The sequence below is a fragment of the Geotrypetes seraphini genome, chromosome 12 (genome assembly GCF_902459505.1).
Source record: "Geotrypetes seraphini chromosome 12, aGeoSer1.1, whole genome shotgun sequence".
Taxonomy (NCBI): domain Eukaryota; kingdom Metazoa; phylum Chordata; class Amphibia; order Gymnophiona; family Dermophiidae; genus Geotrypetes; species Geotrypetes seraphini.
In genome coordinates, this window is record NC_047095.1 from 2,427,231 (window position 1) to 2,454,306 (window position 27,076).

Below are 27,076 nucleotides of genomic sequence, written 5' to 3' on the forward strand. Positions count from 1 at the left end.
GTAACCCAATAAATAGTGAAGTCACTACAATGAGTTTAACAAGGGGACCATCATTGCAACCACCTGTCCCCGACCCTCCCTGAATGAACTTGAACTTATTCAGATACTATAGTTGTACTTATCTGAATGGAGAGGTTTTTGTTGTTGAACTTGGTCTAGTTAAATCTCAATGGTGACTGTGTTCTAACGAATAAAGTGGCGATTAAAATCCAAAAGTGATAATTTATGTAGTCATCAATCCCCGTCCCCCCGACTCGAGTTTCGTATTCTTCGTCGGGGAGGGACACTGAAAATTTAAATCAAAACATGGTCATTAATATTATTTTACTAAAAGATTATGTTGTAAGAAAAGATCCAAGCTACAACTTATCAAAATACTATTACAATTTTTCTAATTAAATTGTCTTGATACCTGTTGCTGGCTAACTGAGGCCAGACTCGTTCAAAATCTTCTGGCCATCTACAAAACACTGCTGTCACAGCAGTGAATTATGGTTAAATGGCAATAAAATGGAGAGGGGGGGAGTATTTCCTTAGATTACAGCAGTGTTTTGCAGATGGCCAGAAGATTTTGAACAAGTCTGGCCTCAGTTAGCCAGCAACAGGTATCAAGACAATTTAATTAGAAAAATTGTAATAGTATTTTGATAAGGTGTAGCTTGGATCTTTTCTTACAACATAATCTTTTAGTAAAATAATATTAATGACCATGTTTTGATTTAAATTTTCAGTGTCCCTCCCCGACGAAGAATACGAAACTCGAGTCGGGGGGACGGGGATTGATGACTACATAAATTATCACTTTTGGATTTTAATCGCCACTTTATTCGTTAGAACACAGTCACCATTGAGATTTAACTAGACCAAGTTCAACAACAAAAACCTCTCCATTCAGATAAGTACAACTATAGTATCTGAATAAGTTCAAGTTCTTTCAGGGAGGGTCGGGGACAGGTGGTTGCAATGATGGTCCCCTTGTTAAACTCATTGTAGTGACTTCACTATTTATTGGGTTACAGGTCTGAGCACATCACCGTAATAATTTTAATACAAAATTATTAATGAACAGAATATATAGTTATAATAACTGTGAAATTTAGTAATATACAAATTGTTAGCTATTCACAGAGTAACATTGCATATTTCCCTATTATTGTTCGACATAAACTCGAATTTAGACATCATATTGAAAAAGCCCCTCCACACCTTCAGTAATTTTATAAAACATCTAATTCTGTATGTTTTATATGCAGAAATGCTTTGTAAAATTACTCCTTAACATCCTACTATACTAGCCAAATAAAAACAAGAGATGCATTGCAATTGAATTCAAAATTTCAAATGTATTTTATGATCTTATTCTCCACCTGCAGCAGCCGACTTAAACAAATGTTGCTAGCAATGACAATTCATGTCTCCCTTCCCAGCATCAAGTCAACCAATACATAACATGATCCATATTAAGAACAAATAACAGATGATTAATACAGTACAAGAGATCAGGAATTTCATGCTGCTGGATAAGTTGCTTTCTCTGGCAATCCTGACCAACATTCTTGTCAGTCCATTGGCTGAGGTGTGAACCGAAGATAATTCTTGCCGGAAGGAAGGTCTCTAGTGCAGACTCCATGCGGGAACAGCTTTCTAGCTTCTTCTTCAGAAACTGTGGTGCTTATCATCACTTTATCTCCAGGCTGGTGAAAAAAGAACAGAATAAGTCAACCAGTTAGTGTGAACATATTAATACTGATTTACATTGTAGTAAGGTTTATTGATGTTTTTATTTTTACCCCTCATTCGTTCTCTGTCCTACCAACCTCAATATTCCTGTTCTGAAAAATGTACACCATGAGGGGCATAATCAAAACTTTGAAACGGCCAAAAACCCACTTAAGTCAGCACTTGGACATCCTAATATCAGAGATGTCCAAGTGCCAAAACCAACTTTCTGGATATTCAGTAGCACTTCTATGCTACTGTACATCCAAAGCTCAAAGGGGCGTATTGGGAGGTATGTTATGGGTGGGCATCATGCGGGCTTAGAGCTGGATGTCCTGAGGGAATAACCGAAGCTTTCTTAGGCAGACATAGGGAATTAGACCTGTTTTAGTTTTCTCATTTGAAAGGAAACCGGAATGAGGGCATAAAATGAAGTTAAGAGGTGATAGGCTCAGGAGTAATCTAAGGAAATACTCCCCCCCCCCCCTCTCCATTTTATTGCCATTTAACCATAATTCACAAGAATATTCTCGTTACAGAAAGTAATTATAATACAAGAACAATATAAGAGAAGGAAAAAATATATAAATCTTCATTAGACTACCATAGCTGGAGAGGGCCCAGGCAAAAGAAATGAAGAGAGACTTATTGAGGAAATAAATATACAAATAAGGCTTAACATCTAATCCCACTGTCACAATAACTGTTCATAATAACTAAACATTACTGATTACCAATTTCTTCAAATCTATAAATGCTCTTAACTGCTCAGGGGCAAAAAAAAATACATACTTTACCCCTAAATATTTGATCATACATTTGGATGGATAGGCCAAAAGAAATGAAGCCCCGCAGAGACACTGTTTCAGTTCTCATTGCAAGAAATAATTTTCTTCGCTCTTGTGTTTGTCTAGTCACGTCTGGGTATATCCAAACCTTTCTACCATAGAATAATACTTGAGAGTTGCCAAACAAAAAAAATAATCATCTGAATATAGCATTAACATCCTGCTCATAAACAAAGGATATTTAGAGCTGCTTTTTCACCTGTATTCATTTTCACATTCTTTGGGTCAATTCCTATTTCTTTCTTCGCAGGTAAATAATATATACGACTTATTGGGGGGGGGGGGGAATATATTCAGAAGAAAAGCCCAGAACCTCAGTAAGCTATTTCTTAAGCAATTCAATAGGATTGCAATTCCAAAGATTTTGGAAAATTTTTAAAAATGCATATTTAGTCTACAGTTATGGTTTTCCAATTGTTCTTTCTATTAAGTAAGTTTTTATCTTTTACTATCCTCGACGTTAATTCTTTATCTGTAACCTTTAACTCTGAGGTAAACTCCTTTGGGTCATCCAGTTTGCTCCCCAGAGCATCTATAGTACTTACAAAATAGCCACCTCTGAGCAGAATTGGAAACTATGAAGTTTAGTTTCTGGAGAGCTTCCCAAATGCTCTCCAGCGTTAACCGCTGGTCTCGCCAGCTAGGAGAAACCCTCCACTACAACTCATAGCTCTCCTTGCTCCCTCGAATCTCGTGGCTATATCCCCTTGAATTGGAGTTACCCCAGTCAAAGATACTTTGCCAGGTTCCACTAGCTGAGTCATGATGGGAGCAGGACACAGTAGGGGAACAGAATCCAGGAGAGAGAGAGATGTTGAAGTCCAGTTCTTTGGCGTCTCCTCGTCAAAGAAGCAGCGGACTGTACTCTGGACACTAAAGTGGGATAGAAATAGCAGTGAACTCTTGAAAGGACTGCTGTGCAGGGGAATAAGTTCTTGCCACCGAGGAATCAACCCGAACATTTCTTTTTCTTTTGGAATGCAGCATGTCAAGAAGGTAAGAGGAAATCTCTGCAGGTCTGAGTCGGAGATGCCGTCACTTTGCTGCCACCATCTTAGACCCTTGCTCCGCTGGTCTCTCCTAACAGCTAGCCTAAAGAAATACTTTTTACAGAAAGGGTGGTAGATATGTGGAACAGTCTCCCAGAAGAAGTGATGGAGACAGAGACTGTGTCTGAATTCAAGAAGACATGGGATCTCTTAGAGAGGAAGAGATAATGGTTACTGCGGATGGGCAAACTAAATGGGCCATTTATCTGCCATCGTGTTTCTAAGTTCCCCAAAGGTGCCGAAACTGACAACAAGACCACTGGTATGACCCTCCCTTACTCCCTCAGTGGTCACGATCCCCTCCCACCATCCAAATAGGACATCCCCAACATCTCCCCATATCCACTAGACAACCCCTGTACCTTCGGATGATAAATCGGCAGGAGGGAATCCCACTCTCCTACCTATAGGGCTGCATGCTCAGAATGACTGGCCTTCCCCCTCTCAATGTCACTTGGAATGCAATGGGAGGGGCCTAAGGCCCTGACTGGCTTGTGTGCAGTTCTCCTTAGCTTCCCCATACCAGATGCTGCTGTTTTAGAGACAGGTATGTACCTTTGTGTTCTCATTTTTGTGTGGTGGAATGGGGTCGTTGGGCACTTGGGGAGTGTGGGGGTGTCATCTGGTCAGTTTGGGCACCTTTATGGCACTTAGACCTTTCTAAAACAGGTCTAATTCCAAACATATGTTCTATCCAGGATGTCTTGCTAAATGTTTATTATTGCTATAAGACGTCCATATTTAACTCGCTCTTGAGACTGCCCAAAGCCTGTCCTTAACATGCCTCCACCATGCCCATCTTGTGTTCTGGACATAGAGGCTGGAACACCTAGTTAGATGTACAGAAAGACAGTTTTGATTAGGATATCCAAGTGCCAATTTAGGCTGTTTTTTGGACGTCTGTTTTTTGATTACCAACCTGATATTCTATAATTAAGAAACGGTTACCTGATCATGTTTCAAACATTTTCTACATTTAGAAGCTCATTTTCAAAGTACATAGACTTGCAATGTTACTATCTAACATTGTAAGTTTATGTGCTTTGAAAATTAGTACCTTTATAATCTCAGTACACATATATTAAAGAAGTAATTACAAAATTGCTATATACTGAACCAAGGACAAAATGTAAGTTAAATTTGAACAGCTAGGCAGGGGAGGACCCAAGATGGCTGACGGAGCTTGACAGCGTCTGTATTCTGCACTTTTTGCAATGGCTTACCTTTGAAAAGTACTTTTTGCCGCTTTTCTCTATATTTTTGTAGGCAATGCTGCACACCAAGAGGAAAGGGTCTGTGAAGGCTACGGGACCGGCTCTCTCTTCAACCCCACTTCAAACTATACTGCAGCTCCTGGAGAGATTATCAGCCACCACCTACTCTCAGACTCATAATCGCTCGACCTGGAGGAATGGGAGATCTCCTTGTTTCCCCCGATACTGAGTACTCAATGTCCAGCTCAGGAGCAGGTGCTGGAGTCGAGCCCTGGGAGAGTGGAGGAGGAGACCCCAGAGGAGGCTCTGGAGGCAGTGTCTTCCCCGAAGAAAATACAGACTGAGGAGTTTATTGGGATACTTCTTGAAGCCATAGGAAGACTGGATGTGAAAGTTAGGAAGACAGCACAAGAACTTGAGGTACTAGTTTCCAAAGTGGATGCTTTTTCATTGAATATTGATAAAGTTCATAAGGACTGCATGGAAAAAAATCCAAACTGAGACTACTCCATTGAAAGATACACTTGAAGTTATTAAAAATCAGAAATTTATCCTAAGGAAAATCAAATCAATTGAAAATTACAATAGACATTTAAACCTTAGAGTGCTTAAATGCCCTAAAATTCTAGGCCTATCACCTGTAGAAGTCTTTAAAAAATACTTGTTGGAAAATTTAAAATATCCACCTGAAGCTATTCCCCCTATAAATAAAGCCTATTATTTTCCTGTTACCAAAAAGACAGACACAGGAGATAAAACAAATGATTTAGTCCCAGTGAACGTCGTACAATTTGATAAAGACTTTCATAACATCATGGAAATTGTGGAGGAATTCCTTTCTCAAGTTAAAGATTGGGTTACCCTCATTAATTTTGTCTTTGAACACGACTTGAATTCTATCATGCGGATATATTTTAAGAATTCGACCTCTTATTGTGGTCAGAGGTTATGGCTGTATTCTGACGTGACTAAGTCCACCCAGGAAAGAAGAAAACAATTTTTGGCAATGAGAGGAAACAAAGAAACTTGGTGCTAGTTACCTCTTGGCATATCAGTGCAAATGTGTAATCAAATATTTAGGCCTGAAATATGTCTTCTTTCAGCTTGAACACCTGAGAACTTTTTTGGACCTCAAGAAGATAACAACAGACACTATTTAAAAAGAAAAAAAAGTACAGCTGTCTTTGCTATTTTCTTTTATTCATGTTAATCTATTAATGGTTCTCCCATTACCTTTTTATGGTTCTCCCCCACTCTCCTTATAGTGGTCTGATGAAGTGCTACTTTTTCTTCTAAAATAATTGCTTTATTGTTTTTCTTTTGCACTGTATTTCATTAACAAGTGGTGTAACTTGTAAAATTGTTTAAATAATAAAAAAAAATTTGAACAGCTAGGAAGTCAAAATCCAAAGTTCTTCTATTTTGGCTACCTGAATAACAGGCTTCTTACCTGCCAGTCCACTGGGGTAGCAACCTCATGTTTTGCAGTCAGCTGGAGGGAATCCACCACTCTCAGGATCTCATCAAAGCTCCTGCCAGTGGAGGCTGGGTACAGTATAGATAATTTCAGCTTCTTGTCTGGACCAATGATGAACACCTAAACAACCAAGTAAACCATTACTGGGACAAAAGTATGACACTCTTCCTCCTAAATTCTCATCCAAGTTAGGCAAGCAACTGTACAGGCAAGATAAACAAAGTGCTATCACTCTGAAATTGTGGATAGTTCATAGGTTTATGTGGAAACTGAATCTCTTTATAATCCATTATTTCTCCCAAAGAATCATCTATGCTTACAGGATCTTCCAAATACTTCTAAGAAGATTGTAAAGGACTTATACACATTTCCAATGAGTGCAAATTTCCAACTTTGTGATGTGTGTGCGAATGAGAGACATAGAAAAGTGAGAATATGTGTATGAAAGAAGTCACTTGTATCTGCATATGTGTGTTTGAGAAAGACAAAGAAGTGGTTCTTTGTGCACGATAGCAGCTTTGTGTGTTTATGTGAAGGATGTTGGTGGTTCTATGTATGTGTATTTGACAGCTTAAATTTCTTAGTGTATCCATGTATGTAATGTTACCATATGGCTCCAGAAAAAGGAGGATGGATTGAGACGTCCGAGTTGTACTTCCATTGAAAGCAATAGAAGTAAAACCTGGATGCCCAATCCATCCTTCTTTTTCTGGAGCCATATGGTAACCCTACATGTACAGTATGTGATAGTAATTCTGTCATTTGTGTCTCCCAGATAGGTTAATTTTATGCATATAATGACAAGAATGAACCTCACCCCTATGCAAAGATATGCTTGAGATGATCCCAGTCTCTTAGATTCACTGCTAATGCTATTATCAATACCTGTATTGTTTCAAAGAAAGCTTCCATCGGGGGTTCATAAGGAATAATATAAGAACATAAGCAGTGCCTCCGCCGGGTCAGACCATAGGTCCATCCTGCCCGGCAGTCCGCTCCCGCGGCGACTCAAACAGGTCACGACCTGTCTGAATCACCAGAAGGGGCTCCCTTGCCACCTTGGTTTCTCATTGAAGTCCTATCTTCCCATCAAAGTCCTAACCCTCTGGTCTTGCATATGCACGACCTGTTGGGTTTCTATACTTATTACCTGGTTAGCTTTCTATACTTGTGTTACATCCCAGCTCCTCCCTCAGTATCCCACGATCCCTTTATCCCTCAGGAATCCGTCCAATCCCTGTTTGAATCCCTGTACCGTACTCTGCCTGATCACTTCCTCCGGTAGCGCATTCCAAGTGTCCACGACCCTTTGGGTGAAAAAAAACTTCCTTGCATTTGTTTTGAACCTATCTCCCTTCAGTTTTTCCGAATGCCCCCTCGTACTTGTTGTCCCCTTCAGTCTGAAGAATCTGTCCCTATCCACCCTCTCTATGCCCCTCATGATCTTGAAGGTCTCTATCATATCTCCCCTGAGCCTCCTTTTTTCCAAATATTAAGAGGTGCTTGGAATTTCTTTTTAATCAGGCTAGTGGCACCTAATACATCTGGGACAATTTCCGTCTTCCCAACATATTTTCTTCACCGAGTGCATTTAGATTTGTTGCTACTTAAGAATTTTTCTCCATATATATTATGAAATATTCACTAGAGCAGTGTTCCAATCCTGTCCTGGAGGACCACCAGCCAATCAGGTTTTCGAGATAGCCCTAATGAATATGCATGAGAGATATTTGTATATAATAAGAGGTGACAGGCATACAAATCTACCCCATGCATATTCATTAGGGCTATCCTGAAAATAAGACTGGCTGGTGGTCCTCCAGGACAGAGCTGGGGACCAGTGTACTAGAGGCTGACCAAAACCAGCAGTTTTGGTAGCAGCCAAAACCAAATCCATTTTATGCAAATCTCTCTCATGCATATTCATTAGGGCTAGCCTGAAAACCCGATTGGCCTGGTGGTCCTCCAGGACAGGGTTGGAACCACTGGACTAGAGAATAACGCTGGATTTACTCACTTGGCACTCTTCAACTTAGAGGTCTAAATCTTGAAATTGAATGGCAGGTTTTCTTGTAAGCCCAGGTTTTTTTGATAATCAGCTTTGTGTAATTTTGGCCCTCCCCAATTTTCATTTATGAAAATCCTTTTTCCATTTTTTGATAAGTTTGACAGTTCATCTTTGACGCTGCTAAAAAATAATGTCTTCGTGTTACACAGCGTGGTGCGTGCTGACGCAAATTACTTAAATTTTTTGCGGCAGTTTGTTTTGTTCGTTAACCACCACTGAAGACAGGAAGAGTATCACACAGTGACAACACATTGACAGGTACCCAGCCTTAAATAGCCTCCATACATTTGTGCAAAGTACATGTTTAAAATTTGAAATTTAAAGCGGATATTTTTTCTTAAAGATATTTTGAAAGATTGAAGCATAACCACCTTATCTTTGGTTCATACAAGTTCATACAAAAGATCTTAGTGGGTTCCTTGAAACAGACAGTGAAATGTGGCCCATGTCGGAACCCTTGAACACATTTCAAAGTTAAGTCTTTTTGCTTCAAATAATTATTTTGATAGTTTTCAAAAATGCATAAGTTAAAAACGTATATAAATATTTTTTAACTTTTCACAGTTGCAATTGGGTGGTGGGTCCTTCTATAGGGGCTTTTAGCCCTTGGTAGGACCACACAACTCTGAACATTTCTTGTATGATATAGTGAACTCTATGAGAATTTCTCATTATTAGAGTATACACTTAGGCCCTGATTCTATAAAGGGTGCCTAAGTCCTGTTTAACGCTGAGCAGGACTTAGGTGTCCAAACTAAGTAGTTAATAAGCCATTTAAGGGTCTTAATGAGCGATAATTGGCACATGGACTTCCAAAGATGTGGATGTCACTTTGTAGGCGCCTCCACAATTTCATGGACACCCATTGGGAAAACTCACACCTAAAGGAATAGGTGTGGGCGTGGTTTGGGCGAGGCTTAAATATGGGTGTCCTTTTGATTCATTTGCATAATGCTGAGTGACCTAGAGCATCCATCTTATGCCTACATTGTAGGCAATTGAAAACCAGGTCTTCTTTTGAGCATAGTTTGGGCTTCAGATACACCTGAGTTCTATGGACAGAACTTAAGCACAGTTTGGACATCCTTAATGCAATCTGCTAAATAGCTCTCTGGGTTTTTATTTTTGCTTTATTAAGCTCAAAAAGCATTTAATAAGGCACCACATAAACAGGGCACATCAAAACAGATATACTGCATGTAACACCTTCCATTTTTGTGGACAATCAGCAATGTTATTTGCTAATTAGAGGAAAACATCCATTAACTGAAGCAGAGCATATGAAAAAAACACAGCTTTAAGTTTCTTGCTAAAAAGCTACCCTTTTTTTTCTGACTAAACAGTGCTCTAATCAGCTCATTACTGAAAGCAAGGAAAGCACATGAAAAAAATATATAGATTGCATACATAACTTCATTTGCAAAAACAACAAAAACAGATACAGACCTTAGCACTGCTTCTACCCTGTTTCCACAAAAATAAGACCTATTCCGAAAATAAGCCCTAGCAAGATTTTTAAAGATGCTCCTAATATAAGCCCTACCCCAAAACTAAGCCCTAGTTAAGATTGACCCCCCCCACCCCCACAAATGTCCCTGACTCCATCTCTGACACCAGTGCTGCCCGATTAGCTGAAAAAATTGGGTTCGTCGATTCAGCAATCCCCACCCTGGTGAGCCCTGACATATTTTCGCTGAGTCCTCAAAAAACACCTGCCATTGCTGCTGTTTTTGGAGGCCTCAGAGCAGAGGTATATCAGTCTCAAGGTGGGAAGGTCAGTGGGGTTCTGCTGTACAAGGGAATGGGAGGGAGGGATAGAATGATGCTGCACAAGGGGATAGGTGAGAGGGGAGGAAAGATGCTGTACATGGGGGGGGAAGGAAAGAGGAAGAATTGGGGTGAAGGAGAGGAAGGGAGAGATGATTGTTGTACATGAAAAAAAAATAAGACATCCACCGAAAATAAGACCTAATGCGTTTTTCGATCCAAAATTAATATGACACTGTCTTATTTTCGGGGAAACCCGGTACTTTATTGCAAATGGACGTGTGCAGCTGCATAATTCTGACCTCATTGTGAGATCATCAAGGTGCACCTGCAAGGTAGAATGCCACAATTAAAATATGTGCCTCTGGAAGATGGGAACAGGGTTTTTACCATTGAGTCACAGCAGCTTCCACTAATGTCTTTCTTTCTCACATCTGATATGATAGCTTAGGGATCTGCTAAGCTATGATCTTCTCAGGTATTTTCACCTTCACATGGCTAGGATCACTAAGCTCTCATGGTAGAAACCCCCATAACTGAAAGGAAGCAGCTGTGGTTCGCTGGGTAAAAGCCCTGTGCTCATCTTCCAAAGCATGGAAAATAAATATGGAATGTCTTACAAAATCTGCTCTTAAAAGTAGCAAGAGAACTTACAGAACGAACAGTTCGGGGCAAGCCAGTGCTGTGTTTTGCAGTAGAAGGTAACATGCCGAACTTCTTTGACACCTCATGGTTTTCATCTGCGATCATTGGAAAAGGGAGCGTACCAGTGATTTTATCTCCATTATATGCATTGATATCCTGCACAAAACAGACAGAGAGGTTCAGAAGTGAACACTAGAAGCAAAAAAAAAAGTTTAGAGGGTTAGCACAGTTAAAAACCTGCAACAATTTGTCTAGCCATCATGCACCCTTTTGTGATGGGTAAATAATGGCGAGATCAAGAACATCTGTAATAAATGGCATCACATAGAGAGTTAATTCAATTCTTTTATTTTTCTTATTAGTAAAACAAGTCAAAATACATTTGACAATACAACTCCGACAATGATAATTAAGTTTCACACTGAACAACTGAGTACAATTCCCATTCTTATTTTCTAAGGGTTTTTTTTTTTTGGAGGGGGGTTGTTTGGGGGAGGGACATTGCACACAAAGGGTCATAATTTTCCAAGAAAATTGCTAATGCAAACAGTGCAATAAACCAGCTCAAAGGAGGCATGTACTAACTGTCCCAATCAGGAATTGTTCTGCTAAAATGGAAAGGTCCCTGGGATGGAGCATATGGAAGTATGTAAGTCACAGCCTCATAGCTTTGCATACAGCTTCTACTGATCATACCATCAAGCAAGGCTCTATAAAGATAGCTGGAGGGGAAAGGATTCTGAAGTGCTCCTTAGAAAACAAGAGCTGTAGGTTAGGAGAGAGGCCTTTTTACACTTCAAAAGCAACTAGAAATCAACACCAGGTTGACTAAGACCATTTGAGGTCTTTCTGTTTACAGAGCTAGCATGGCCAATTCTGGAAATTCTGCCCTGAATCAAAGGGGGTGAGCTTGTATATGAACAATTTGATTAAAGATAAAGGACAGATATCCTCCTTTTAGATTTGTTTTTAATTTATCTGTAAATAAAGCTGCCTGTTTGTGTGTCAGAATTAACACTGTAATCTGCCCTCACATCCATCTTATCCTCAGATTTGAATGTGTTTCAAAGGAGATGTTATAACTATATGAGAAGCTACTACTACTACTACCGTGTTTCCCCAAAAATAAGCCCTACCCCCAAAAATAAGCCCTAGTCGCCAGCAGTAGCAGCGCTTCCCCCTGCCACCACTGTGCATCCCCCCTCCCGCTGACCCATCTCTCCCTCCCATATGAACCGTGAGACAGGAATACCTTATAACAAACCAGCAGCATCGGCACTTGGCAGCAACTTACATAGGCTGCTTCGCGGCCTTCTATCTCCTGGGTGTTCCTCTGATGATGATGTCATGCTGAGTGCCGACGCTGCCGATTTGCTGTGTCACGGATCCGATGGGAGGGAGAGATGGGTCAGCGGGCGGAGGAGGGGAGGTGCACGGCGGGGGAATAGAAAGATGCTACACGGGAGGAAAAGAGGGATAGAAACTGTAAGGGTTCTGCTGCATAAGGGATGGGAGGGAGGTTAGAAAGGTACTGCACAAGGGGATGGGTGAGAGGGGAGGAAAGATGCTGCACATGTGGGGGAGAGAAAGGAAATAAGAAGAATTAGGGTGGAGGAGAAGAAAGGAAAGATGATCATTACATTAAAAAATAAGACATCCCCGAAAATAAGACCTAGTGCCTGTTTTGGGCCCCAAATTAATATAAGACAGTGTCTTATTTTTGGGGAAACACGATATTTATCACTTCTATAGTGCCGAAAGACTTACGCAGTACTGTACACTGACATTTGATAGATGGTCCACTCGGATGAGCTTACAATCTAATGTGGACAGACATGACATAATATGTAGAACCCAGTGTGGGAGAAGTTAGATGTTGAAAGCAGTCACTCTTGGCTTGCAAAATTACATCTAAACCACTGTGGGATTTATACGGACTGATTCTGCCCATTGCTATCAGTGCTGCAAGTTCCATGATGGACCAATCAGAAATCCCAGAGCGTTACAACATCTCCAGCCTTGAATTAGGTAACTGAATAGCTCTGATATAGGTACATGTGGAACCCTTTCCCTATTCTGGTATTGACCTTTACCTCTGTTACAGCGCGCTCCCACGTACCAGGTGTGTCATGGGCTTGCCACTGTCGGATGGCCAGGGAGGGACATACTATAGGCTCAAACCATTGTTCAGCAGGGTGGGCCCCCTTTTATCAAGCCACGTAAAGGTTTTCTATCGCATGCCGCTACAGTAAAAGCTCCGAAGCTCATAGGAATTCTATGAGCGCCGGAGCTTTTACCACAGCGGCCTGCAAAACAAAAAACCCTTAGGTGGCTTGATAAAAGGGGGCCTATAAGAGTAAGCATCCAACTAAAGCAACACGGCAGTTTTCTCTTCTATGCAGCAACAACTTCACCACACAATTACAATCAATCAATCAGCAATCGGCGATAACAAAAAATTCATATTGTACATTGCAGTAGTGCTAGGCAAGAGCTATGAAGTGAATATCACCAAACGCGCCAGCATGAGCTTTCAAAGAAATACCAACAGGGTTAAAGCTTAAAACTCCTTCATGCAGTGAGACATTAACTATGGCCAATAATGTATTTTACTTTTAAGCTTTAACTCTATTGGCGTTTGCTTGTAAGCTCACACTGGTGCTTTTGGAGGTGTTCACTTGATAGCTCTCAAACATAGTAACATAGTAGATGACGGCAGATAAAGACCCGAATGGTCCATCCACTCTGCCCAACCTGATTCAATTTAATTTTTTTTTTTTTTTCTTCTTCTTAGCTATTTCTGGGCAAGAATCCAAAGCTTTACCCTGTACTGTGCTTGGGTTCCAACTGCCGAAATCTCTGTTAAGACTTACTCCAGCCCATCTATACCCTCCCAGCCATTGAAGCCCTCCCCAGCCCATCCTCCACCAAACGGCCATACACAGACACAGACCGTGCAAGTCTGCCCAGTACTGGCCTTAGTTCAATATTTAATCTTATTTTCTGATTCTAGATCCTTTGTGTTCATCCCACGCTTCTTTGAACTCAGTCACAGTTTTACTCTCCACCACCTCTCTCGGGAGCGCATTCCAGGCATCCACTACCCTCTCCGTAAAGTAGAATTTCCTAACATTGCCCCTGAATCTATCACCCCTCAACCTCAAATTATGTCCTCTGGTTTTACCATTTTCCTTTCTCTGGAAAAGATTTTGTTCTACGTTAATACCCTTCAAGTATTTGAACGTCTGAACCATATCTCCCCTGTCTCTCCTTTCCTCTAGGGTAAACATATTCAGGTCTTCCAGTCTCTCCTCATACGTCTTCTGGCGCAAGCTTCCTATCATTTTCGTCGCCCTCCTCTGAATGCCACAAAAGCATCAGCTAGCATACCCTCATTTTATTTGAGTTTTTGCAAGCGTTCACTTGAGAGATCTTGCCCAGTGCCACGGCATCGTGCAATACGAATGTTTTGTTATCACTGATTGCTGATAAATTGATTATTTCACAGTAGGACTCCTGAGGAAGGCTTATCAGCTGAAACAGGGCCCATGTTGAGAACATAAGAATAGCCTTACTGGGTCAGACCAATGGTCCATCAAACCATTGATTGGCGGTGGCCAATCCAGGTCACTAGTTCCTGGTCAAAACCCAAGGTGTAGCAATATTCCATGCTACCGATACAGGGCAAGCAGTGGCTTCCCCCATGTCTTTTTCAATAACAGACTATGGACTTTTCATCCAGGAACTTGTCCAAACCTTTCATAAAAACAGCTACGCTATCCGCTCTTACCACATCCTCTGGCAATGCATTCCAGAGCTTAACTATTATTCTCCGAGTGAAAAAAAATTTCCTCCTATTTGTTTTAAAAGTATTTCCGTGTAACTTCATTGAGTGTCCCCTAGTCTTTATCATTTTTGACGGAGCGAAAAATCAATCCACTTGTACCCGTTCTACTCCACTCAGGATTTTGTAGACTTCACTCATATCTCCCCTCAGCCTCTCTTTTCCAAGCTAAAGAGCCCTAACCATTTTAGTCTTTCCTCATATGAGAGGAGTTCCATCCCCTTTACCATCTTGGTTGCTCTTCTTTGAACCTTTTCTAGCGCCACTATATCTTTCTTGAGATAAGGAGACCAACTTCAATCAATTGTGATTTCATTATAGTGCCGTCTTTTTTTTTAATTATTTTATTACTGCAATAAAGTTTTGTTCATATTCATCCTGGTCCATCTGCTGTGATCATTCCTGCTGATTTAAAGTGATGCATGTGGGATAGAGGAACCTGAACTATAGCTACGTGATGCAGATTCCACATCAGTAGTCACCACCCAAGAAAAAGGATTTAGGTGTCATCATTGAGAATAAATTGAAACCCTCAGCTCAGTGTGTGGCAGCAGCTGCTAAGAAAGCAAATATAATGTTAGGAATTATCAGGAAAGGAATAGAAAACAAAGATGAGAATGTTATCATGCTTTTGTATTGCTCTATGGGTAGGCCGCACCTTGAATACTGTGTGCAATTCTGGTCGCCATATCTCAAAAAAGATATAGCAGCATTAGAAAAGGTACAGAGAAGGGCAACAAAAATGATAAAAGAGATGGGATAATTTCTCCATGAAGAAAGGCTAAAGCGGCTAGAGCTTTTCAGCTTGGAGAAGACACAGCTTAGAGGAGAAATGACAGAGGTCTATAAAATACTGAGTGGAGTGGAAAGGGTAGATGTAAATCACTTGTTCACTCTTTCCAAAAATACTAGGACTAGGGGCATGTGATGAAGCTAAATAGTAGATTTAAAACAAACCAAAGAAAATATTTCTTCACTCAACTTTTAGAGATTATCTGATTCTATTTTAAGATTAGATTTGTAAGGAAAGATAAATTAAGTTTAGAAATGTGGATTTTATTTATTTATTTTAAAAATTTATCGCCCACAAACAAACAGTTTACAAAAGATACATTCATATAAATTAAAAACAAAACAAACATACACAAAGCCATTGTCTACTGCTAACGGATTTGTAATTTTATACCGTAATATACGAATCATCAGTTAAGCAGATTGTATTTTTACCTAAGATGTAAGGAGGAGCTGCTGGAAAAGGCATCACAGAAGAGAATTTATGTGTGTGTCGGAGAGAAAAACTTGGCATCGTCTCACCGGTGTAATTGAATTCTGTTCCACTTCAAGCAATCCCAGCAGATTTTGCATATTAACATGTATTCCCTAAATAATTATACATCTAGGGTATAGTTCTATTGTTGCTCTTTGCCATGCCACATTTAAGTGCCAGTCAGTGCCATTGCTTTCCTAACCAGGTTGATAGATTTATATACAAAATTCAATACACACTAAAGAATCTCATTATTAGGGTTATTTCATCCCTAGCGATTATTGAGATCATTGAATGATAACAGAGTAGCTATACCTCATATAATGAAGGCTCATCTTGCCTCAACTAGAAATTGTGCATTTTTCTATTTGGTTCCAATTTTATGGAATAGTTTACCTGTAGAATTGAGAAAGGAAGAATCTTTCCTAAATTTTAAAAGATATTTAAAGGCACATTATTTTCAGTTGGCTTTCTTGCATTGACAGAATTTGAATTCAGTACATCAATATGCATTAATTAATTAATTATTTTATTAGATTGTTATATTATGTATTAGAAATGTTTTTTATTTTTCTTCTTTTTTCTATACTTTTTAAATGGAATTCTTTTCATTACTTTGATTGAATTATGTTAACCACCTTGATCCTTTTTTGGCTATTTAAGCAGTGTTTAAAGATTTTTAATAAACATTAACAAATCCAGATACATTTTATACAGGAGAATTTATGCCCAACTGTAAACCTGTATTAAGGTTAATATTACTAGACTGTAGAATGAATATCAAGCTGGATCAAAAAAATGTAGTGCTGCCTACAGGTCCATCAACACCAGTGAAAGCAGTTGGTACAGATCTTTAAAAGGTTCCAAATAATTGTTAACTGAACCTAATCTTGCTTAGCAAAAATGAGAACAGGTGAGGGTTTCTACCAGAAATCAATGCTGTTCACTTTATATGAATATCCAATATACACAACTGGGTAAATTTCAAAAAAAGGAGATTTGTTCCCAAATGACCATAAACAGGCAAAAAACTAGTAAAGGAACAAGCTACTTTAAATACCTTTTTAAACGAGAGTGGCGCTCAGAATCCAAGATGGAGTAAAAAACTTCAAATTGGGGTGCAAACCCCTAAAATGCGTTTTTTACAGAATCAATCATTGCACCATTTTGAGTGAAAAGGTAATAGAAAGTGCTTATTGAAAAACACTCTTGCTTTAAATGTCCAATAAATGTCCAATAAAGTGAAAATGTTCCAACTATTATATAAGTTCAACTACATGAGTTCAAATCAGAACTTATCTTAATGGTTCAGATAGCGTTGACCCGGCGAGGTTCTGACGCGTTTCGCCAATCCTGGCTGCCTCAGAGAACCTACTGCACTGCTAGTGAACCACTGCTTAGTTTAAAGGTGCTTCTTTATCTGGTACAAAGGAACTTCTTTTACATTTTCACTTTATTGGACATTTATTGGACATTTAAAGCAAGAGTGTTTTTCAATAAGCACTTTCTATTACCTTTTCACTCAAAATGGTGCAATGATTGATTCTGTAAAAAACGCATTTTAGGGGTTTGCACCCCAATTTGAAGTTTTTTACTCCAGGTTGGCACTTTATATGAATAGCATAACAAGGTAAAAAGTCTATTGAGTAAAGTGTGTTAAGGCAATAATGTTCATTATTTATCACTCATAAGAAAGAACACTGTATGGCTTTCACATATAAAGTCAAAAACATCGAACATCAAAATATTTTCAAAAACTGTTTTACAAAAAAAAGTAGGTAAGTAGGTGGTTGGAAACCTATGAGGTAAACAGGAGTGTGCTAATTGGTACATAGTCAGATGCACGCAAGACATATGCGCGTGGACAAATGGGCGAAGACAAGTAGGCGCAAGACATCTGAGCGCAAGACAAGAGGCTAGATAACCATAGTGATTAAAAATGCATTAGCAAAACAGTCACGTATGACAATGATGTAAATTACATCCTTATGTCAACATCTTGCATGTGATTGTGTTAGCATGACAATAGGGGACAAATGCACGCCGACATTTGGGAGCAGACAATTGAGCGCAAGACTCCCGCGCTCCACCTTAAAAGCTAATTTTAAAGGGGTGTGAGGGGGATCCCCCCAGTTTACTTAATAGTGCTGGCGCTGCCGTTGGAGGTGGTTTTGGGGGGTTGTAACCCCCCATTATAGAGGAAGCTTAATGGTTTATCTATTTTTTAGGGGAAAAGTTGTTTTCTGTAGACACGGCACGGCAGCGGGAACACTGGAGCAAAAGTAACCATAGTAACGAAAATGCATTTACATGACTTATATTCAAAGCACAAAGAGCCTAGGTAACCATAGTGATAAAAATGCACTTGCAAAACACTGTCACGTTTACGTGAATATGGGCGTGAATCGTTTACGTGAACGTCTGCATGATTGTGTTGTTAACCTTTTGTGGCACGCTCCGCCATTTTGTGGTGCGCTGAATTGTCTTGCGCTGAATTGTCGTGCTCAATTGTCGTAGCGCTCAATTTTCTTGCGCGCAATTGTCCACGCGCTATTGTCTTGCGTGCATTTGAATTGCCACCGTGCTAATTGGAACATAAAATAACCCATTGATTGGGTAAATCACTCCATATTCTGAGATATACAACCACTTTTTTGTAAAAGTTTTTGAAAATATTTTGATGTTCGATGTTTTTGAGTTTATATGTGAAAGCCATATAGTGTTCTTTCTTATAAGTGTGGATTTATTTAGTTAGTATTACTTTTCAACAACACTGAATTTTAGGGCTCCTTTTACAAAGGTGCGTTAGAGCCGTAACGCGTGGAATAGCATGCGCTAAATTGCCGCGCGTGCTAGACCTTAATGCCAGCAGTGAGCTGGCATTATTCTAGAAGCGTACAGCGCGGTTTGGCATGTGGTAATTTTGTGCGTGCGCTAAAAACGCTAGCGCACCTTAGTAAAAGGAGCCCCTAGTGTTATGGACATTATTTATCAATAACACAGTTTAAGAGGACTGTTATAATCCCTTTTACAATCTTGAAAATGCACTAGTCAATATATACGCATATCATATGCGTGTAATATATGTTCAAAGACCTAGAGACTACCCAGGGACAAAGTCCCCCACCCCAAAAGTCTCAATATCCAATTGCATATATAAAATTATATTGACAGTTTTTTGTGGTGAAAACTTTCTTCAACAATGAAACTTTTTCTGTTCTGCACTTATTTTATGGCAACTTCTGGATCTCGACATGGACCACATTTTGTTTCCTTCTTCAGGGAATCCGGATCAAAATTCCAATTCACTCATTGTAGTAGGTCTCTGCCAGTGACAAAGATCTTCACAAATTAACTTCTTGAATGTGAGTTTTCTCCACATAAAAAAGTCTATGTAATTTTTTATATGCAATGACGGGTTAGTGAGACTTGTAAAGTGAAAAATAAAAAGTACAAAAACACATCCTAATAAAATATATCTTTTTTTGTGGCGAGAGCAGTGCTTAGCAGTCTTTTTGTGGCTGTGATTCCATGATCACAACCAAATAAAATTGACCCTCCTCCCAACCTCCACCCCCAGAAGTGCAGAATAATGATGCACACGTGGACAGCCCAGCCATATCACATCCCCAAATGCTGGTTTTCTGACCCCATTTTGGGGTTCCAATCCACAGTCTGGGAAACTTTGGTCAACAGACTTTATTAGCTGGAATGAAGTGAATGTGCTGCGGAATACCAATTAAGTATTGCATGGTCCAAGCCCTCTGGATCAATTTAACCCTTATTTGGCATTGTTGCTCAGAAGCAACATGCGTCTTCTATAGCTCTTATGGGAGATCTGCATCTCCAAATGCCTGTTACTTGGCACTGCTGTTCTTGCTCAACATCAAGTTACATAAAGCAGCCATTTCACTATCTGCCAATTAAAGGGTTAAACACCAAGGGCCTGATTCTCTAAAAGTGCGTCCCGATTTTAGGCAGCTGTAGGCGTCCTACAGCTGTCTAATCAGCCAATCGGTATGCACGTTTTTTTAAAAAAATGCTCCCCAGGCAGGCCGCCTATATTGAAGGCGAGGCCCGCAAGACACCTAGGCCCTGATTCTGAATAGGACGCCCGGGAGAGGCGTCCTATTCAGAATCGGCCTAAACTAAACCCCGATTCTGTAACGGGTTAGATTAGAAATGGCCCGCTACACTTATCGCGGCAAGGGATCTCTCTGCCGCTATAAGTATAGCGGGCCGCGGCCCCCTGACCAGAAGGGTGCCCAAACCCTCTGCCCGAAGACGCACCCCCCCCGACACTACCGACCGCCCCCCCGACACTACCGACCGCCCCCCCCCCGACATTACCGATCCCCCCCCGACAATATCGATAGCTGGCAGGAGGGTGCCCAATCCCTCCTGCCCGAAGACGCACCCACCCCCCGGCGCTAACCCCCCCCAAACCTCCACTCCACCAAACCTGTTCTTAGAAGGGTCGTGCACGTCTTGAGCAGGCAGGCAAGCCTCGTCGAAATGAAGCGGGCCCGCCCCTTCCCGGCCCATCCCGCCGAAGCCTAAGGCCTGATTGGCCCAGGCTCTAGAAGCCTGGACCAATCAGGCCTTAGGCATAGCGGGTCCGCCCATCCCCACTAAGTCTAAGGTCTGATTGGCCAATCAGGCCTTAGATTAAGTGGGGATGGGCGGACCCGCTATGCCTAAGGCCTGATTGGTCCAGGCTTCTAGAGCCTGGGCCAATCAGGCCTTAGGCTTTGGCGGGATGGGCCTGGAAGGGGCGGGCCCGCTTCATTTCGACGAGGCTTGCCTGCCGGCTCAAGACGTGCAAGACCCTTCTAAGAACAGGTTTGGTGGAGTGGAGGTTTTGGGAGGGTTAGCGCTGGGGGGGGGTGCGTCTTCGGGCAGGAGGGATTGGGCACCCTCCTGCCAGCTATCGATATTGTTGGGGGGGGATCGGTAATATCGGGGGGGGGGGGGCGGTCGGTAGTGTCAGGGGGGGTGCGTCTTCGGGCAGAGGGTTTGGGCACCCTCCTGGTCAGAGGGCCGCGGCCCGCTATACTTATAGCGGCAGAGAGATCCCTTGCCGCGATAAGTATAGCGGCCGCGTCTACTTACAATGTAGGCCAGCATTTTGCTGGCCTACATTTTAAGCTTCTCCTCTACTAGGGAGACGCGTAGGGCCGCCTAGGTTCAGCCTAAGGCCCTTAGACGAGCTTAGGCATCTTGCGGGTCTCCCTAGGCTCCCGGAGGTGCCTTCAGGCTTGCCTGGGGAGCATTTTTTTTTTAAAAACGTGCATCCCGATTGGCTGATTAGACAGCTGTAGGACGCCTAAAATCGGGATGCACTTTAGAGAATCAGGGCCCAAATGTAAAATTACAAAGAAATGTCTCATAAGGGCCCAATTAATGAGAAAAAAGAGCCACCCTTTTCATCCTCTAAAGCTACCTTTATCCACTCCCGATGATCTGCAAGGTTGTTAACTGAGAGAGAGATCACACGAATGCCACGCTTGGCAAATTCTGGGTACAGTTTTGCTGCTCGCCCAAGCTCGGTTGTGCATACTGGAGTGTAGTCTCCAGGGTGAGAAAAAAGGATTCCCCATCTGGAAAGAGGACAGAAGTACATGTAAGGCAAGCAATGAGGGAATTCAGACCGTAAGCATTCATATTTTGTGCAAGGAGTTGAACAGAGCTGGATGGATGAATCTTTACTTACAGTCTGCAATACTTAGAGAAGAAACAGTTAGGTACACATGGAAACTTATTCCACTGCAGGGCTTTGATTGTTTCTGCATCATAAACTACTACAGCTCCATTTCCATACTTCTCTTCCCTTAAACTCTATATCAAGCATTAAAATCAATTGGAAATGCTAATATTAGATGGATCAAGATCTGTCTAATGTTAGCATTTCCATCTGAAAGGGATTACGTTTTAAATCTGTTCATGACTATTCATTCTACTATTATTCTATTAAATATTGGAACTCTTTGCAATTTTACTTTAATTATTTCCATTTTTGGAAAGTTTTAAAATCTTATTTATTCACTTTTAAATAAGTACAATTTGTAATGCCTGATGTTGAGGTCAATTTCTTTTTTTTTATTATGCTTTTGAATACTTTACAATATCCAATATTTCCAAAGGAAAAAAGGAAAAAATCACACAAAGCAATACATAATCAAATCATGCATACATAATTCCTTTTAAGCCCACATCAATGGGGAGAACATGTTACTATTTCTAATCAAATAAATTTAAGAAAACTAAAGGACAATAATTCTCTCGGTTTGTACTAGCCTACCTTGAATCATTCCTTACTATGGGATATTAAATTAATTACTCCTCTTATTCTCAGCTAGGTGAAACAAACTCATTTCTATTCTCTCGCAACTAGAAATTGTTGTAGTTGTATAGGATCCCAAAAAGCATACTCAATATCTTGTAACTTAATTAAACATTTACAAGGAAATTTCAGGTAAAAAGATGCCTTCAGAGCCAAAACTCTATCCTTTAATTTCAGAAATTCTTTCCTTCTCAATTGAGTGGTTCTGGAGACATCCGGAAAAATCCTAACAAGATCCCCACAAAATTTCATTAACCTGTTCTTAAAATAAAGTTTCATAATTAATGTCTTATCCATCTCACTCATGCATGTTATCACCAGGGTGGACCGACTCTGGATCACATCCTGTGTATCTGCCAAAAATTCAGTCAGATTTACCTCTGGTGTGGCCAGATGGTCCACCTCCTGGGCAGATTTTATTTTTTTTGGAGGAATGTAATAGTAATTATTTATTGGAAATTTCTTCGCATTGGCCATTCCCAGTACTTCTTTAAGAAACTTCCTTAACAAAATTTCAGGTGACAATAAATGAGTTACTGGAAAATTGACCAAGCGGAGATTTTTTGCTCTATTCATATTCTCCATAGATTCAATTTTAGAATGTATCACTGTAGAATCTTTAACAGCAGATACCGAGACAGCTTGTAAATTATTACATTGAGTTTCTATAATATTTAATCGTTTGTCCAAGCAACCTAAGTTAGAGTCCACATTTTCTAATTTAGAAGAAACAGACTGAGAAAAATCCCCCATTTGTTTCATCATTGTCCTGAGACACCCTTCAACTCTAGATATTCCTAACCATAAATCCCTTAAGGTAATATCCAGTGTTTCCTCTGTACGTGGACTTTCCTCCACTCCTCCAGAAAGAATCAATGGTTTAGGTATTTCAGTATAAACTAATTTATACTAATTTCAGTATAATACTAATTTCAGTATAAACTAATATATTTCAGTATAAACTAATTTACCTATATGAGTAGAGGAAACCCCTTGTGCATCGGATATAGTAGGGTTTATACTACTATCACTTGATACTGGGTGAAGGGGAGGAGTCCGTTCGAGGGGACTTATTGATGCTCCTGACAAAGATGAATCTATATTTGATGATGCAACAAGTGGATTTTCAGATAATAATGTTAAATGTCTGTCCATGGGACCAGATACCACTGGTGTTGAACTCTTTGGTTTGATTTTTCTTTTCCCCATATCCAAACAAACATACAAATATTTAAAGTAAATTATATTACCAAGAAGATCCTGCTCTCAGGCTCCTCGTGGCTCCAAGGGGCTCCCAAGGGGTCTTGCGTGCCCCTTAGGGCACGCCCCTTTGGCCACACCCTGCGGCTGCAACCGCAGCAGCAGCAACTTTTCAAGCAGTTGGAGACGGACCCGATGACGTCAGGGGGTCCGTCTCTGTAAGTGCCTGTCGGCGAGTCAAACACGGGTGAAGAGCCGCTGCTGCAGGAGACAGGAACCACCAAACAGCCTCCTCCAAATATCCACCGGGTTGTAACAGCTCCCGAATGTGAACCGCGGCAGCGGCAACTTTTCAAGCAGTTGGAGACGGACCCGATGACATCAGGGGGTCCGTCTCTGTAAGTGCCTGTCGGCGAGTCAAACACAGGTGAAGAGCCGCTGCTGCAGGAGACAGGAACCACCAAACAGCCTCCTCCGAATATCCACCGGGTTGTAACAGCTCCCCGAGGTCAGTTTCTTGGTACTGTTACCTGTTTTGAACTTACTTATAAGGATTAAGTGGGTTTAAAGTATCTCACCTAATATATGTTTATGTTTATTGAAAGCTATACCGCCACTAAAGAATGGGGAGTTAAATCAGGGCAGTTTACATGAGCTTCTGTAATGGTGTTACAATAAATGAGCATCTGTAAAGGTAGAAAACACACAGGGGTGTTAGAACATATGAGTTGCCCTGTTGGGTCAGACCAAAGGCCCACCTAGCCCAATATCCTGTTTCCAACATTGGCCAATCCAGATTACAAGTACTTGGTAGAGTTCCAAAAAAATAGCAAGATTCCATGGTATTATCCCTCAAGGATAAGCAGTAGCTTTCACCTGGTCTACATTAACAGTTTATGAACTTTTCCTCCAAGAATTTGTACAAACATTTTTTAAACCAAGCTACATTAACTACTTTGACCACTTGCTCCAGCAATAAGTTTAACTACCCAGAAAGTCCTAAACTTGTCCTGGAGGAACCCTAGCTAGTCAGGTTTTAGGATATCCAGAACGAATACTAGAGTGTTTGATCATCACTTGAAAACTATTCCTTAATTTAACTTAGGGCTCCTTTTACAAAGGTGCGCTAGCAATTTTAGCACGCATGCGTGTAATTTTTCAGCGTGCGCTAAAAACGCTAGCACACCTTTGTAAAAGGAGCCCTTAGTTTGATTTATATCCTGCAACAGACCTAATATTAGAACTGGACACCTTACTGAAAACATGTACAATATTAGGGTACGAATCCCCCATTATCTGATCCTATTGGAAAGATAGAAACATAGAAACATAGAAGATGACGGCAGAAAAGGGCTACAGCCCATCAAGTCTGCCCACTCTGCTTACCCACCCCCTGTCTATGCCCTAATGACCCAATTTCCTTATCTTGACCCTCGTAGGGTTCCCACATGGGTATCCCATTTATTCTTAAAGTCTGGCACGCTGTCTGCCTCGATCACCTGCACTGGAAGCTTGTTCCAATGATCAACCACTCTCTCTGTGAAGAAATACTTTCTGGTGTCGCCATGAAATTTTCCGCCCCTGAGTTTGAGCGGGTGCCCTCTTGTGGCCGAGGGTCCCTTGAGAAAGAAAATATCATCTTCCATTTCGACACGTCCTGGGAGGTACTTAAATGTTTCGATCATGTCTCCCTTCTCCCTACGTTCCTCGAGAGTGTAGAGCTGCAATTTGTTCAGTCTCTCTTCGTACGAGAGACCCTTGAGCCCCGAGATCATTCTGGTGGCCGTCCGCTAAGCCGATTCAATTCTGCGCACATCTTTACTGTAATGTGGCCTCCAGAATTGCACACAGTACTCCAGATGAGGTCTCACCATGGCCCTGTACAACGGCATTATGACTTCAAGCTTTCGGCTGACGAAACTTCTATTGATACAACCCAATATCTGCCTTGCCTTAGATGAAGCCTTCTTCACTTGATTGGCAGTTTTCATGTCTGCACTGATGATTACTCCTAAATCTCGTTCTGCTGAAGTCCTAGTTAAAGTTTCTCCGTTCAAGAAGTACGTCCTGCATGGATTTCCGCTTCCGATGTGCATGACCTTACATTTCTTAGCATTGAAGCCTAGCTGCCAGGTTGAGGACCAACTTTCCAATGTAAGCAGGTCCTGCGCCATATAATTCTGTAAACTGCATTCACTTACTATATTACATAGTTTGGCGTCATCGGCGAATAGTGTTATTTTACCTTGAAGCCCTTGAGTCAAATCCCCTATGAATATGTTGAAAAGGAGTGGACCCAGGACCGAGCCCAACACAGAAAGATTATGAGACTCATTTGTGAAACAAAGTGGCAGATAGATGTTTTTCACAAAAACAGTCAAAATAATACTTTCAAAACAAATTTTTAAGATTTTTTTTCTCTGCAATTCATCTAAATCTCAAGGGGGAAGTGTGTTTTGGACAGAACTAGGGCGGGCTTATGATTTGGACATTTTTCCTTGATAATAGAACATTGTAAAAATGTCCAGAGCAAAAAAGTAGGATGTTTTGGGCTAAATCTGTGTCAATAACAACTAAAGGCTAGATTCACTAAGCTCTCCGATCGTGTCCCAACCAGTTTGCGAGCCTTCTCCAACCCGATTCACTAACCTTTTGCCCGATCCAATCCGCACCTGATCCGATCCACACATGCAAATGAGGGGGAAATGGCATGAATAAGTAGGAAGGTAGCCATTCACTAAACAGAAGATGGAACACCGATTGGGCTTGCCGATCCAAAAAGAAATGACTGCTGAGGACCGGTCGCTCACGTCCTTGCCGATTGTCCTGCTCTTTGCCGCCCTGAAATCCCAGCATCAAAAATAAAACCATCAAAATAAAACATCTCCCTTATGCAAAAAGCGCCTTGCTCTCTGCGAGCCCGTGGTTTTAACCCGCAGGTTTAAAGCGGGGCTGCACTATGGCGTGTTCTGTTCTATTTAAATGATTCTGATGGGGCCAGTGAGTGCAGCCACCCCTTCCCCTTTAATTTTGGCCTCAAGCTTGTGTGGAGATCAGGCACATGCGCGGAATACATCTACAGGCAAAGAGGTTGGTCTGCGCATGCATCTGGATCGCTCTGCAGTGATCCGTGGGGACGCTAAGGGGTGTGAGTCCAATCACTTCATTTGCATGAGGACGCTGTAGTCAATCGGTCGCCTGGCAAGACTCAGCCACGGATCACCCAGATCGGTGAGCTTTAGTGAATCTAGACCTAAGTGCCAAAAGAGTTCCCAAATTATCCAGAAGACCAAGGAAGGAATAAAGGTATAACGCCTCCCCAATCCCCCATTGATCACTAACCTCCTCCCACCCTCCAAAGGGTGAAAGTGATAGCTGTAGATATAATGGGTATTCCTCTTACATCAACAAGCAGGTCCCTGGAGTAGCCTAGAGGTAAGAGCAGTGGACTGTAGAAAAGAGGACCCAGGCCCATATCCCACTCTAACTTGTAATCTTGTGGTGGAAAGTGTAAGCGCCCCAAAAAACACAAAATACCTACTGAACCCACATATAGGTGACACCTGCAGGCATTGTAGTGGTGTTATTTTGAGTACTTTTTTATATTCTTTGAGGACTCACCATACAATTTAAGG

General features: G+C 41.1%; 1 protein-coding gene across 1 annotated transcript in view; it reads right to left on the minus strand.

The window, feature by feature from the left end:
- Positions 1-1,323: 1,323 nt before the first annotated feature.
- Positions 1,324-27,076, minus strand: part of LOC117346647 (peroxiredoxin-6-like) — a 32,404-nt gene continuing 6,651 nt past the window's right edge. Inside the window, exons 2-5 of the mRNA XM_033916564.1 lie at positions 21,342-21,498; positions 10,797-10,943; positions 6,281-6,427; positions 1,324-1,694 (exon numbers count right to left, since the gene is read on the minus strand). Of these exons, the coding sequence (XP_033772455.1) occupies positions 1,560-1,694; positions 6,281-6,427; positions 10,797-10,943; positions 21,342-21,498 (586 nt within the window). The 3' untranslated portion in view covers positions 1,324-1,559. The remainder of the gene's footprint in view (positions 1,695-6,280; positions 6,428-10,796; positions 10,944-21,341; positions 21,499-27,076) is intronic.